General features: G+C 47.2%; 1 protein-coding gene across 1 annotated transcript in view; it reads left to right on the plus strand.

Moving 5' to 3' along the window:
- The window catches only part of SMC3 (structural maintenance of chromosomes 3), a 1,173,064-nt gene that overhangs the window by 779,646 nt on the left and 379,749 nt on the right, over positions 1 to 13,669 (plus strand). Inside the window, exon 21 of the mRNA XM_069611771.1 lies at positions 1,167 to 1,325. Coding sequence (XP_069467872.1) covers positions 1,167 to 1,325 — 159 coding nt within the window. The remainder of the gene's footprint in view (positions 1 to 1,166; positions 1,326 to 13,669) is intronic.

Consider the following 13,669-nt stretch of genomic DNA (forward strand, 5'->3'; position numbering starts at 1 on the left):
TTTAAGGAAAGTCAATTTCACTTCACTGCTCTTGGAAACTGTAGTTTATCCAAGAGAATGTATGTAAACCTTTGAGAAATCTTAAATACTTCCCTGTGCCACTGCACTGAAGGTGCTGTGAAAAAGATGATGCCTATGGAGTTTGTCAGACTGGGAAAAAGATCTCTCTCGCTCCAAGTTAAAAATAAAACGTCCTAAAATCCAGTAAAGGTGCTGAGGGGTTGGGGGGGTTCTAAGTTAGAGAGAAATTAGCACATTTCTGAGAATTCTCCCTAACACCCACACTGAGATGGGTTCTTATCCCCTTGCCGCAGGGTCTGGTTTCAGATCTTTTCATAAGAACAAAATACTTGGCGGGGGTACGATCTTTCTTACGGATGTCTTCTCCCACAGGTTTCTAATTAACCTCCCAACTGTGACCTCCCTCAGAGAGCAATGTTGCCTCCCTGAGCTTCGAGGAGAAGCCAATTTTCCAGTTTTTTTGACCACTGCTCCATCATTTGCTGAGAACATAGTGGATGGGTATGTGGGATACTGAGATCACACAGCGTGGTGTGCCTTATTTATACTGTAGTTGCTGTCACTCCTGGAGCTGACAAAAAGACCAGATTGATTGGTGTTGAAGCGCACAAGGCCCCATTCTGCTGAGAGAACCTTTTCAATGCCAACTGTGCGGCCAGGATGTATCTGAAGTTGAGGAATCTAGGGGGCGAGCAATCAATCAGAAAGAACATACCTCCGGTAAGTAATTTGTTCTAATAAAATTGAGCTTGACATGGTGCAATGCATAATAATTTCAGGCGTATCCAGTGAATTTTTAGAAAACATATTTCCAAATGCCATTTTGTCAAACAAAATGCTAACTTTTTTTTTTTTTTTAGATAATTATATATATTTTTATTATTATTATTTTTTATTTGGTTTGGTTACTAAACAAAACTGTCAATTAAAAAAAATGGGGGTTGGGGGAACCCCCCATTTCAAAACTAAAATAAAAAACCATTCAAAATGTTTGTTTTTTTCGGCAAAATTGTGTATAGAAAATGGCATTTCAAAAATATGGCGTTCGAAAAAGTCACTATAAACCAATTTCAGGCACATTACTGTAAAACTGCATGTCTAATCCATTCATCCTGCCTTATTTTTTACATTTAATATTTCTTTAGCAACGCAGCTTGCAAAGTTTGGAGGCAAGTTTACATGCCATGGAATCTACACGCGAATCATTAAAAGCAGAACTGGGGACAGATTTGCTTTCTCAGCTAAGCCTGGAAGATCAGAGGAGGGTGGATGCACTGAATGATGAAATTCGCCTATTACAGCAGGTAAAAACTTCTTGTTTATATTCATTCTTCATTCACTTAGAAGATCATATGGAAGCAAGGCTATTTTCTGTCAATCTCTTTGAGTAGCAGATGGGACCTCCACCACCTCAGGTTGTACCAGAAACCTTGGCCATGTGCAACTTTTTGAGCTAAGAAGTCTAAGCGCAGAATTCTGAAAGGGTGCTAAAGAAGGGAGTAGCCAATAATTCTCCAGCATGGGGTCTGGCATGGATTCACATGCTCATGAATATTCCCTGTCGTCAGGCTGGGAATCCTCTGTAAAAGCAAAAACAGTTTAATGTCTGAACTCTTTCTCCTAAAAACCAATCACTGAGCTCTGGGTTGATTTCGTCTAGCGTTCTTCTTGAAAGCTTCCAGAAGTTCTTCAGGCCTACACCGCGTGGAACATGTCGAAGGAGGAGGAGGACGGCGCTTCCCTCTTCAAGCTTTTCTCCAGCTGCAGTTTGCGGAATGTGTTCACGGAGGACAAGCATTCCCAGTGCCTGTATTGTCTTCATCCAACGCATAAAAAAGAGAATTGTGTGATGCTGTGGGTTCACTAAGCGCACAATGAAGGATCGACACCAGCTGTTGGAGACGTGGCTGAAGGCCAGGGCCTCTTGCGCGGTGGTTCCCAGGGGCATGCCACTCCTGGTTCCAGCCCACCTGAGCGGGCTTCTAAGTCCTTTGAGGGCGCCCCACTCGTGGGGACCCAAAACACGGCCAGGCACAGCAAGTCCGCTTCCATTGGGGTCGCCGCTGCTGTGGGTCCTGCGACGGTCAGAACGCTATCATCCTCCTTCTGCATCGGTCTCCAGCCACTGCTCTAGCTCTTCATCCAAGAGGAAGTCGGGTACCCAGGGAAGCTGCAGGAGACGCTGAGAAGGCCAAGCAGGAGAAGGCCAAGCAGGGTACGGTGTCTGACCTACCCGCAAACGAGAAGGCCAAGCGGGACAAGGTGTCTGACCCGGCCCCGAAGGAGAAGGCCAAGCAGGACAAGGTGCCCGACGAAAATTCGAAAGAGAAAGCCAAACATGACAAGGGAGCCGGCCTTCCTGTGAAAGCTCAGATATACCAGGCCAAATCATTCTCTTCTATCAAGTCACTTGTGGCATCAATCTTGCAGGCCATAGGGGCTTATCCGGCCAGGGTACCTCTGCAACAGCCAGAGTGTCTCTTCCTCCCAGGAGGGAGGCTCCGATCAAGCCGTTTGAGAAGACTCCAGAGAAGAGGATGCCGGATCTCAGCCTGAGACCGACCCCTCAGGACCCGAAGAAGGGGTATGGGGGGGTGGGGATGAAGAGCTCCAAGGAACAGATATTTCTTCGTCCGACGAGGAGGAGATCCATTCCATCCAGGGTGACGACGAGAACGTCTGGGATTAGCCCTCTGGAGGCGTGGGCAATGACAAAGTTGTTGATACCGTCCATGGGGATGACGACGAGGGCCCTGGGCCCAGCATCCCCGCCCCCCCTCACCAAGTGCTGCATAAAGATGTTTTGCTGGCCATCATTTCGACCCTCAACACGCTGGTGTAGGAGATACAGAAGATGCCGACAGCGCCACCACCGGCCCTGCCCGCGGCACCAGCATCGGCCACTCCTTTCACAATGGGGAACCGCCGCCGGCGAAGAAGAGACATCCCACACTTCCATGCCAGCCATCGCTGCCCTCCCCCTCTAGGGGGACGGAGTCAGACACAGCGACAATGGGCACAGATAACAATCCCGGGATGGGAGACTCCACCCCGTCACCTCCGCCAAGAGCTGCTCCGCCGGACGAAGTGGGATCATTCCACTCCATGATTGCCCGGGCGTCAGAGCTTTCTCCAACTTACACCAGAGGAAAAGAAGTAAGGTTTCTTGTATCAGTGCCGGGAGGCGAAGAGGAAGACCATCCTTTCTGTCCCTCTCCTAGACGACATTTGGGATGAGGGGCTGGTGCTGCTGAGGAACCCCGCCTCAGCCCCAGCAAAACGAGACAGTCTTGAAAAGAAGTACAGGGTGCTGGACTCTGCACCCAAGTGCCTGCTATCTCAGCTGTCTCCCGACTCGATGGTCTCTGCGGCCGCCAGGAAAAATAGTCCAACTCAGCATCTTCTTCATCCAGACCTCCAGACAACGAGGGGAAGAAAGCGGCCAACGCCTTGGTGATTGTGGCCAGATACGACCGGGAGCTTTGTTACAAGATGGCTCCGCTCCTGGAATTTCTCCCCGATGACAAGCGGGTCGAGGCATTGGACATCTTCCAGGAAGTCAAGGTGGTATCGGACCACGCCGTCACAGTGGCCCTTGACATTACGGACACAGGGTTCCGCCAGATGGGAAACAGTTTGCCTGCGCCGTCGTGGCTGGCTCAAGGCAACTAACTTTAGGGAAGCGGTCCAGATGAGGGTTCTGGACATGCTGTTAGACGGAGACAACTTGTTCGGGAAGGCCGTTGAATCCCTCCAGTCCATCAAGACAGACATGGGGTCGCTCGTGCCCTGGGAACTCTGCAACAATGACGGAAGCCCTTGCGTTCCTCAGGAGGGAAGTCTGGCAGGTCTTCGAAGGGATTTGGCGGGGGCTCTTCCTCTTACCGCCAACCCTCCCGTTCCACGACCCATGAGGCCAACAGGGGTTGTTCCAAGGGTGGCCGCGGTCGTCGTCAAGGACTTCAGGGCGGTGCCTCGACCTCCAAGCCAGATTGAACCGGCCAAGATGTCGGACCCCCACCCTTGGACCCCGGTGGGAGGCCGGCTGGCGAGCTTCGTCAGCGTGTGGGAGACCATCTCCACCGACAGATGGGTGCTGGATGCTCATGCAGACGGACACACCTTAGAATTTCAACGAAAGTGTGTGCGAATACCACTGGTGGCCCGGCAGGGGCAACACATCCCTCAGCTGCTACTGGAGGTCCGGACCATGTTAAAAAAAGGTGGCAATACAGCTGGTCCCATGGCGACTCCGGAGTCTACTCAAGGTACTTTCTCGGAAGAAAGAATAACGGTGGCTGGAGGCCCCTTCTTGACCTACGACATAAAGTCCCATAGGTTCAGGATGGTCACTCTGCAACACATGCTCGGCCAACAAGAGCAGGGAGACTTTCTGTTGTCGTTGGATCTAGAAGACATGTACTTCCACGTCCCCATACACACAAATCATTGCAAGTTCCTGCAATTCGTCGTCCAGGGGAACCATTACCAGTTCAAGGTGCTTCTCTTCGGACTGAGTTCAGCGCCCAGAGTCTTCACCAAATGCCTGGCTCTGCTGGCGCCCCATCTGCGACCACAGGGGATCCACGTGTACCCTTATCTGGACGACTGGCTCATCCGGGCCAAGTCAAAGGACACTGCCGACGATTCGGGTGCTGATGAACCAGGGGTTCTCCGTGAATTATGCAAAGTCCGGCTTGACTCCATCGCAGGTTGCTCTTTTCCTGGGATCCAGACTCGACACAGTGGCTTGCCTTGCAGCTCCGTCGGAGGAGAGGATATCTGCCTTCCTGGGCAAAGTGCACCTACTGTTGGCACTGAAGATCGCCACGGTGCGGACCATCAAGTCGCTGCTCGGCATGATATAGTTGTGCAGAGACCTGATTCGGCTCTGCAGACTGCGGATGCGTCCACTCCAGAAGTTCCTCAAAGCCTGTTGGGTCCAGATGTCCGGAAGTTCTCAGGACAGGGTTGCGCTTGACGAAGAGTTCCGTCGAGTGATAAGGTGGTGGGCCGTGCGCTCCAACATCGCCGGAGGCACAGACTTTCCGAGCCCCCCATACCAGGAGACTGTTGCGACAGACGCTTCTCTGGAAGGCTGGAGAACCCACACTGGACGTCTTCACGCCAGAGGCCCGTGGCAGCCAGACAAGAAGACACTGCATGTCAACGTTCTGGAGTTCTGAGCTGTGTTTTGGGCCCTGCGGTCGTTTCTACGGTCCCTCAAGGGCAAGGTGGAGAGGGTCTTCACAGACAATACCACCACAATGTTTTACATCCGGAAGCAGGGTGTCACCAGATCCACAGCGCTCTCCAAAGAGGCACAGGACTTGAGCACTGTGCCATCGCCCAGGGGATATTGCTCATTCCATTCCACCTGCCAGGAGTAAAGAACATCGTCGCCGACTCTCATCAGGGAGCTACTCTCTTGCCACGAGTGGGAGCTTCGGCAGGATTAAGTGGAGTATGTGTTCCTCAAGTGGGGCAATCCCCAGATCGTTCTGTTTGCTACGGCGCCTAACACCACGTGCCGGAGGTTTGCCAGCAGGTTCCCCCCAGCCAGGGAGCATGGGGGATGCATTCTCCTTCCCTTGAGGAAGGCCTGTTTCTGTACGCGTTCCCTTTGTTGTCACTGTTACTTCGAGTCATCAGTCAACTCAGACGGTTCCGGTGCAGGATCATCCCTCTTGCACCAGCGTGGCCGAGGCAGATTTGGTACCCGGACCTACTCAGCATGTCCACATACCCCTCCGGTCAAACTGCCAGTGGTCGCGGATCTCCTCGCCAGGGAAGGAGGCGCATTCTGCACCACGATCAGGCATCGCTGAACCTGAAGTCCTGGCTCCTGCAGCATTAGAGTTCGGTGGCTACGAGCTTCTGGCGGACTGAAGGGAGTTTTCTCGCCAAGGCCAGAGCTGTCGACTTTGAAGTGCTATGGACACAAATGGAAGCACTTTGCGACTTGGTGCCGGTCGCAGAAGATCAACCCTCTGAGGTTCACAGCCCCTCGGGTACTTCCGTATTTACTATCTTTGGCTAAATCGGGGCTGGTGCACACCTCATCAAGGTTCATTTTGCGGGTATGTCCTGCTACACCTGATCTCAAGGAGGACCCTCCTTGTGGTCACACTGTCTAGTCTAGGAATTCTATGTAACAAAGAAGAAGGCCACACTATTTGGCTGTGGTATGCCCATGGGCTAACGTACCAGCAAAGAGGGCAAAGCGGACTAATATTAACACAAGGAACTGGTACGTATGTGGATTGGCCTAAAGGGAGGTATGAATGAATGAAACCCGACCTCTGGTCCAAACCAGTATACCCCCTGGGGTACTGACATCTACATATAATTTGTATATATTTCAAACCAAAACATCAAATAGAATCATTCAGACTTGTGTATATTAGAAAACAAGCTTCATGTTGAAAGATTGTGCATAAAGTAAAAGCCCAAAACAATAAGGGCAGGTGCAGTCAAAAAAAAGTTTGTGCATATTTATAACATTTTTTACCTTCTAAACATATTAATAAATCAACAAATAAAATGCGACAAGACAAAACTGCAAGGTTAGAGAAAAGAAGAAAACAAAAAAATCAGAGATCATTAAAGCATGATGAAAAAATCAAATATAGTATTTCTCACAGTGTGAAAACATCAAACTTAGACAAAATTGAAAAAAGGTTACAATTACTTTTTTCGATATTATATGGTCATATTGAGTACCTATGAACTCCCAGTGTTAACATTGTTGTACATTGGGATGGGATCTGCCAACGCATGAGGCGGAAGCACATGAGAGAAAGCGAATGAACAATATAGCCAGAAAGTCAGCAAAATTTCTGAGAGAGGTAACCTGACTGACTAAAGAGACAGTAATTCATGCAGTTCAGTTAGAGGTCCAATATGGCTCAGATATTTTGTGAGGGACCTCCTATCCCCTCTAGATGGTGATGCGTTTTGGCGGTGTTAAGTGGATGAAGGAGATGCTCTTCACAGGTGAAGAGACCGCTCCGTCTTCATCAGGGCAGTAAATAGCAAGACCCTGTAGGAAACAAAGGAAGGAAGGAGGCAAAAAGGAAAAGGTTTTTTCTTTATATGTGGCGAGAGGAAAACAGTAGTTAGAAAAAAAACAAGAGTAGAATAGACATGATGAATGGAATGATCTATATAAAACTTAGTTATGTAGAGGAATAGCAAAAGTGTAAACTGCAAAGAAAATGAACCTAGTCATGTTTGCAGATCACATCATAACCATGTCTGGGTCTCTTAACGTAAAAAGGATCTACTGGTGACCTACCGGTGAGACCACCCCCCCGTGGAGACCGAAAGATAATGGTCTGAGAACCCCTTTACAAAAACACATCGCATGGGACCCAACCACCCAAACCGGAATCGCCAACCCGTAGGGTGTGGGATAGCATGCGGGACGAGTAAGCAACAAGACCCAGTGGGGGCCAAAGGTGACCGAACGGAATAACCAAAAAAACTGCAGTTCACTTACCAAGAGTAATGGTGGAAAAAGTAGAAACCTGGGGCACGTCGTGGAGTTTTCGTGCAACAGGGGAAAGCACGTAGTGCCTGTGTGAAAAAATGGGGAAACACCAGTATAGCGCCCGTCTAGCAGTCAGTAATGCCAGGCCAAGTGGCGAAGTGTCTGAAATTGGAGCAGAGGAAAAGAATGTGTACATGCAATGTGCATTCACGACCTATATCGGGAGGTAGGGACAAATGGGCTCTCCCTGTTTTGGGAGTCAGGAAAGATAAATATAGAGATTACCTACAAAAAAACCTGTATTGAGACAATACACCGGTGCGCAGTTCTTCAGTTGCTGTAGAGTCACTGAATATTGTGTATTATCAATGTAGCGGATAAGGGCATCCGTAGGGTATGTGTTTTCAGATGTAGTGCCACCAGTGATTCTGCAATGGGACAGAGACAATCCACGAAGAAACGTTATAAAAGGGGAGATAACCCTAGGATCGCCTGATAGCACAGTGAACCTCGGCCGGACATACAGAGGGTAATAGTGTTGAGCAGTACCTCAGAGATGGTGGAAAAAATGGCTCAGTAATCAGCAGCCTCAGTCAGAGACGGAGAGAGACAGCCTGCGGCAGTGCCTGTGCCGTTTTGCGAGCTCACCTCCGAATGGCTGAAGGAATGCGGAAGAAAAGGCATGCCTTCACACAGAGACGCTGTGACGTGTAGGGGGGGCAGGCAAGTGTGACCGGTGCCTGGTGTTCATCAAGGGACTGTTCTGCTTGTTCCCGCCGGTGAAGGAACTCAATGTGGTGCTGACTAGGCTCATGGGGGCTCCATTCGAACCTATGCATACAGCTCTGCTGAAGTTTCTGTCTTGGAAGACCGCTTTCCTCATGGCCTTCACTTCTGCCAGAGGAGTAGGTGAGATCCAGGCACTCGCCTATAGGTCGCCTTACTTGACTTTCCATGAGACGGTGGTGCTGCGGACGCATCCCTCCTACATCGCCAAGGTTCTGTCAGACTTTCGCCTCAACGAGCCTTTGGTGTTACCTGATATTTCTGACGCCTTTGATGCCGGCTGAAAGGAGTTTGCGCTCGTTGGATATGGCTCGAGCGCTGACATTTTATGTAGCCCGCACAAAGGATTTCTGGAAAACTTCAGCTTTTTGTGTACTTTGGTCCTGTGGACCACGGGAAGGCCCTATCCAAGGCTTTCATTCCAGGTGGCTCTCCGGCTGCATCACTCATTGTCACAGGTTGGCAAATGGACCTTTGCCTGGCTGTCCAAGAGCCCATTCTACCAGAGCAATCGCTGCTACAACGGCGTTCCTGTCTGGTGTTCCCATGCTGGACATCTTCAGGGCTGCTATGTGGAGGTCGACGCACACCTTCATGAGATTCTAGTGCGTCGACAGGGAGGAGTCCAGAGTCGGCCAATTAGTGCTGCTCAACCTGTTCGCTTGAAGGTGAGCCTGGTGAGGGGGTAAGAGATTGCTTCTATTGAGCCTTGCCACCTCCCGTAGTTGTGCATGTGTGTACTGCTATGTATTCTTTATTCATGAGCATGTGAATCCATGCCAGACCCCATGCTGGAGAAGGAACAAGTTACCTACCTGTAACTGTTGTTCTCCAGCATGGGTCTGGCATGGATTCACATGCGAACCCTCTCCCCTACCCCTCTCTCTGCGGCTCTTTTCTTGGTCTTACTGCCACTTTACGTGCTCCTAAATCTGAAGATGGCTGCCTGGGGAGGGGCTTGGGTAGAGGGCAGTCATTGGCTGGGGGCAATATGACCCAGATCTCAGTGATTAGATAATAGGTGAAAGACAGTTCAGAAACAAAACTGAAATGTTTTTTATTTTACAGAGGATTCCCAGCCTAACGACAGGGAATATTCATGAGCATGTGAATCCATGTCAGATCCATGCTGGAGAACAACAGTTACAGGTAGGTAACGTGTTCCTTTGTTCTGTTTTCACAGCCCCTTCAGTCTTACGATGGGGACAATGAACAAACGTGAGTTTATGTGGGGAAGGGCTAACTCTAGTCATACAGTTGTCAGTTTTTTGTTATGCCTTATTTCTAGGGCCCAACTAGATGAACCTACTTGATTAACAGTGGGTTTCCTTTGAGAATCTGACCTTCCAAGTGATTGAATGACTGAGCAGTCAAGACAACTATTCCACAAAATTGGGTTCGCTTTAAAGGTACTGTATGCATTTTGAAACTTTGTGGAGGGGTTGTTTTTCCACAGTTTTATCTGGTCAGGGTTGCAGGAAGATTTAATCTTCGTGAAATAACACTGTGTAAACAGTTTCTTCCAGTTGTCATAAATGGTCAAGACTTCACTCTTAAGCGGAGGATGGGCAGATATTAAGAGGAGTTAGGCACATACACAGTGAAATACTCCACACTTGATATCCAGTACAACTATATGTATATTAATTTTGTATTGCATCAAGGTTAAAATCAAATAGGTACGTAAGAACTATACCAACAAAGCAAGTGTATTAGAAAAAGACAGCAATAGGTTACACATTTATTCCAACTAATTCCATGAAACACGACATATAGGCCTATCCTATTAGTTGAGTACCAGGTCTATATGGTTCCCGGGAAGGAGGGAGGAAAGCGGTTATAGAGTTTTTTTTATATATATATGAGAGAGAGACAGACACCCCACAGATTTAGTTGCAAACCTGTAACTACAATCTTTGACATAACATAATTACGTATAGGAAAGAGTGAACTTCATTGAGTTATTATACATGCATGCATGTATGTTAAATCACTAATAATAACAACTTAAATCCTCCTCTGTTATCACAAGGGCCCCAAAGAAAGCAGTGAGAGGACTGGGAAAAATGTCTGAGTCCATATAGGTACCTTTTTAAAGTCATTTTTCGGGAGTTTATAAAATTACCAAACGTTTCAACCGCATGGATCGACAGGTAAGATACTTTTCAGTGGCTCTCAAGGCACCGGGAAAAGAGTTCCAGAGCAGAGCATCGGAAACAGAATAAGAATGACCAGCAATACAGTGTGGCCTTAAATCGTGGAACCGAGACAAGACACGCCTCAGCTGAGCGAAGTGCCAGAGCAGAAACAGAATGTAAAAATGTCTTCTGCAAAAACTCATCGCCTCTGCCGTAGAAAGCACGATGGACCAAATAAAGGGCCTTAAACGGAACGTGCTTGGCCAAACGAAGCCAGTGAAGCTGTTGCAAAACTGGAGAGATATGAGCATGTCTAAGCATAAAAGTAGCACTCCTCACAGCGGAATTCTGAAGAACTTGGAGACACCGCAATAAATAGATGGGTTGTGCCAGAAACGGGAATTACAGTAGTCGATTGTAGACATAACAAGGGCCCTAAGGAGAGAAGGGAGGTAAGGAAGAATCCCACGTAAAATTTTTATTTGAAAATAACCTATCTGACATATAGAGCTAATCTGAGGTTCTGCAGATAGAGGCTGATATTTTTACTCCAAATCCTTTACAGATGGAACAGGGAAAGGAAAGGGGCCCAGAGAAGATGGCCAAAAAGGAGTGCAGAATGCAGCAGCAGAAGAGAACCCGCCACCAGCACCTCAGTTCTTTCACCATTCAACTTGAGCCAATTGTTACCCCACAGCTTCAAGATATACCCAGAATCTGGTGGCTGTCTAAGGCAGAGAAAGATCTAAACTTACCAGAATTTGAGTATTGTTGGCATAAGAATTGCAGCCAAAGCTGTCGGATAAGATGAGCTCGGTGTTAGTCTGTGCTAATTCCCTTCAACCTTAGAAACCCTCAGCTCTTATGCTGGACTTTAGGACTTTTTAATTTTAACCCTTGAGTGAGCGAGACCTTTTTCTCACTCTCATGTGTTTTGACCTGATTTGGATTCTGTGTTCCCAATGTTTTTGGAGTCTGACAAACTCGATAGGCATCTACTTTTTGTATGGTGACACACAGCACCTTCAGTGCAGTGTCACAGAGAAATCCTTTAGATTTCTCATAAGGTTTAAATACCTTTCCTTGTGTGAACTACTGTTCCCAAGAATAGTAAAGTGAAATTGACTTTACTTACCTTTTCTCTTTGTAGGTCCAGCACACACCATATTTTCTGGAGTGCTGGGGGTAACCTAGTAGCCCCTTATCCTACATTCTCATGTAACATTTTTATGTTAACCTCACTACTTTTTAATGGCTGGTGGCAGTGCTTTAATTTTCCTATCATTGTGCGTTTCTGCTGCAGGCTGAATCCTCTACTGCAGTACAGCATCCATGGTTGACCATTTGGTCAAAATGGCCCTGGTCGTCTTTTTTCGCCATTTCTGTTTGTGAGGTCTTTCTTGGGTTTTACTGTGTGCGTTGATCCAGGTTTGAGCCCTTTTTTCGTTTTACCTTTGGCGGTCTTCAGCCCTGAACCCCACCTCTGGCTCGAGTGTCTGGAAAGGCAGGATGTGAGGCAGGTTCCTGAAACTCCCCTGTCCTTTGTCTCTAGGGGTGCCTGAATGCAACCAGTCCTGATTGGCTGGCCGGCTGTCTTTTCAGAACAGAGAAAAATGGTTGGTGAGAGGGCACTGCCTTTTGTTTCCAATTGTGTGTGCAATAGTTCAAGTTAGTTATTAGTTATAGTTTCGTTAGTAGGGTTCATCCCACTGTAAAGTGCCATTGTGTGAGGCACACAAATATGACTGTGGAAAGGAGACCTAGTCTAGATAGCCTTCGGTGTGGGCCGCACACCCTTGTTTCCCACTGGGGGGTTAATTAGTGTTCACATTGTTTATGAATAATGACTTGTAGACTGTAAATAGTTCTTCAAACTGTGAAGTTTTATTCCTTGATCTTGGTTAGTATTTACCAGAATGTCTTTAGTATTGATTTCAGCAAACAATGGCTGTGTGGCCAATGCATTTTGGATACAATCCTTCGTCAGGGCCTAGTCTTATCTCAATTTATCACTGCACATCGTACATACCACATTTACAAATTGCATATGATTAGACCTGATGTAATGACAGGGTATCCACATTGAGAAAACACGTGAGGAAAAAGGTAACATATAGAGAAACAAATTAAAGGACAAAACATATGAAGTTCTTTGCCCTTTTTTCTCCCACACGTGTGTAATCAACTTATTTATGTTCTACTGTTAATTATGAAGCTGTGTATCAAAGTGTTATAAAAAATACTTTATCTATAGGGTGGTTCTAATTATCCTTCACCATTACATCATTGTCATTCTTAGGTGTTCATGTCTATGTAACATTGTGATACCACCCATGCAGTGTGGCAATGGTTCGGACCTGTGTGAGGATTTGTCTCTGCTTTTAACGTGATGCGGTGCACTCGCGATTACCCCTACAATCAAATAAGTATGGGGAGGCCATATTAGTATTTGTTACATATTGATGTCATGATTGATTCTTCATTGTTTAAATCATTGGATCTTTACCTTTTCGTCAGGGATCGCTAACCTAGTGAAGCACTCATACTGCGGACAGCAGGTTCTACGGCGAGCGTCTTCGCATACTAATGTAGTTACGTTGTCAGCCATTCTTGATTGGGAGCGGTCTGTAGCACTGTAATGGTAAATATTCAAAGCAATAAATGATCTTTATTAATGGACCGCTAGAAACACGTGTTCAAATTCATATCTGCAGCCATATGGCGCGTGCAATAATAGTAGATGCCATATTGTACTTAATGTATGATGTTGCCATGGCAACGATCTGGCTAGTCTCTTAAGGTGAATACTAGTGAGGTATTAGTTCACTAGCAACAATGGTCTAACAAAATAAATTGATCCGCTATAACTATGTGATGCTACGTGGCTAACATAGGTGGGCAAACGCCCTTCATCGTTGTATGGCGTGCAGAACCAGGTTGTTCTGTGGTGTGTCAATCTCTGATCATGACAAACACTTAATTAAAAAAAGTTCATAAAAAAACAGTTCAGGTCCCACTCCTCGTTCATTCCCCGTGATACCAGTGTATCCAACCTATCAATCCAATAGGACTCTCTGTTGTCCTGTTGTCTTATTTCCTTGATGTCCATGTCTGTTTTGAGATTCTCAATAACCTCTAAAGCCTGAAACTTGAGTTGCGCCCCACTGTGGTTTTTCCCGTTGAAATGTCTGGCTACTGATGAGTTACTGTTCTTGTTTCTTATGTGCGATTT

Source organism: Ambystoma mexicanum, chromosome 8, assembly GCF_040938575.1.
Source record: "Ambystoma mexicanum isolate Mex_15411 chromosome 8, UKY_AmexF1_1, whole genome shotgun sequence".
NCBI lineage: Eukaryota > Metazoa > Chordata > Amphibia > Caudata > Ambystomatidae > Ambystoma > Ambystoma mexicanum.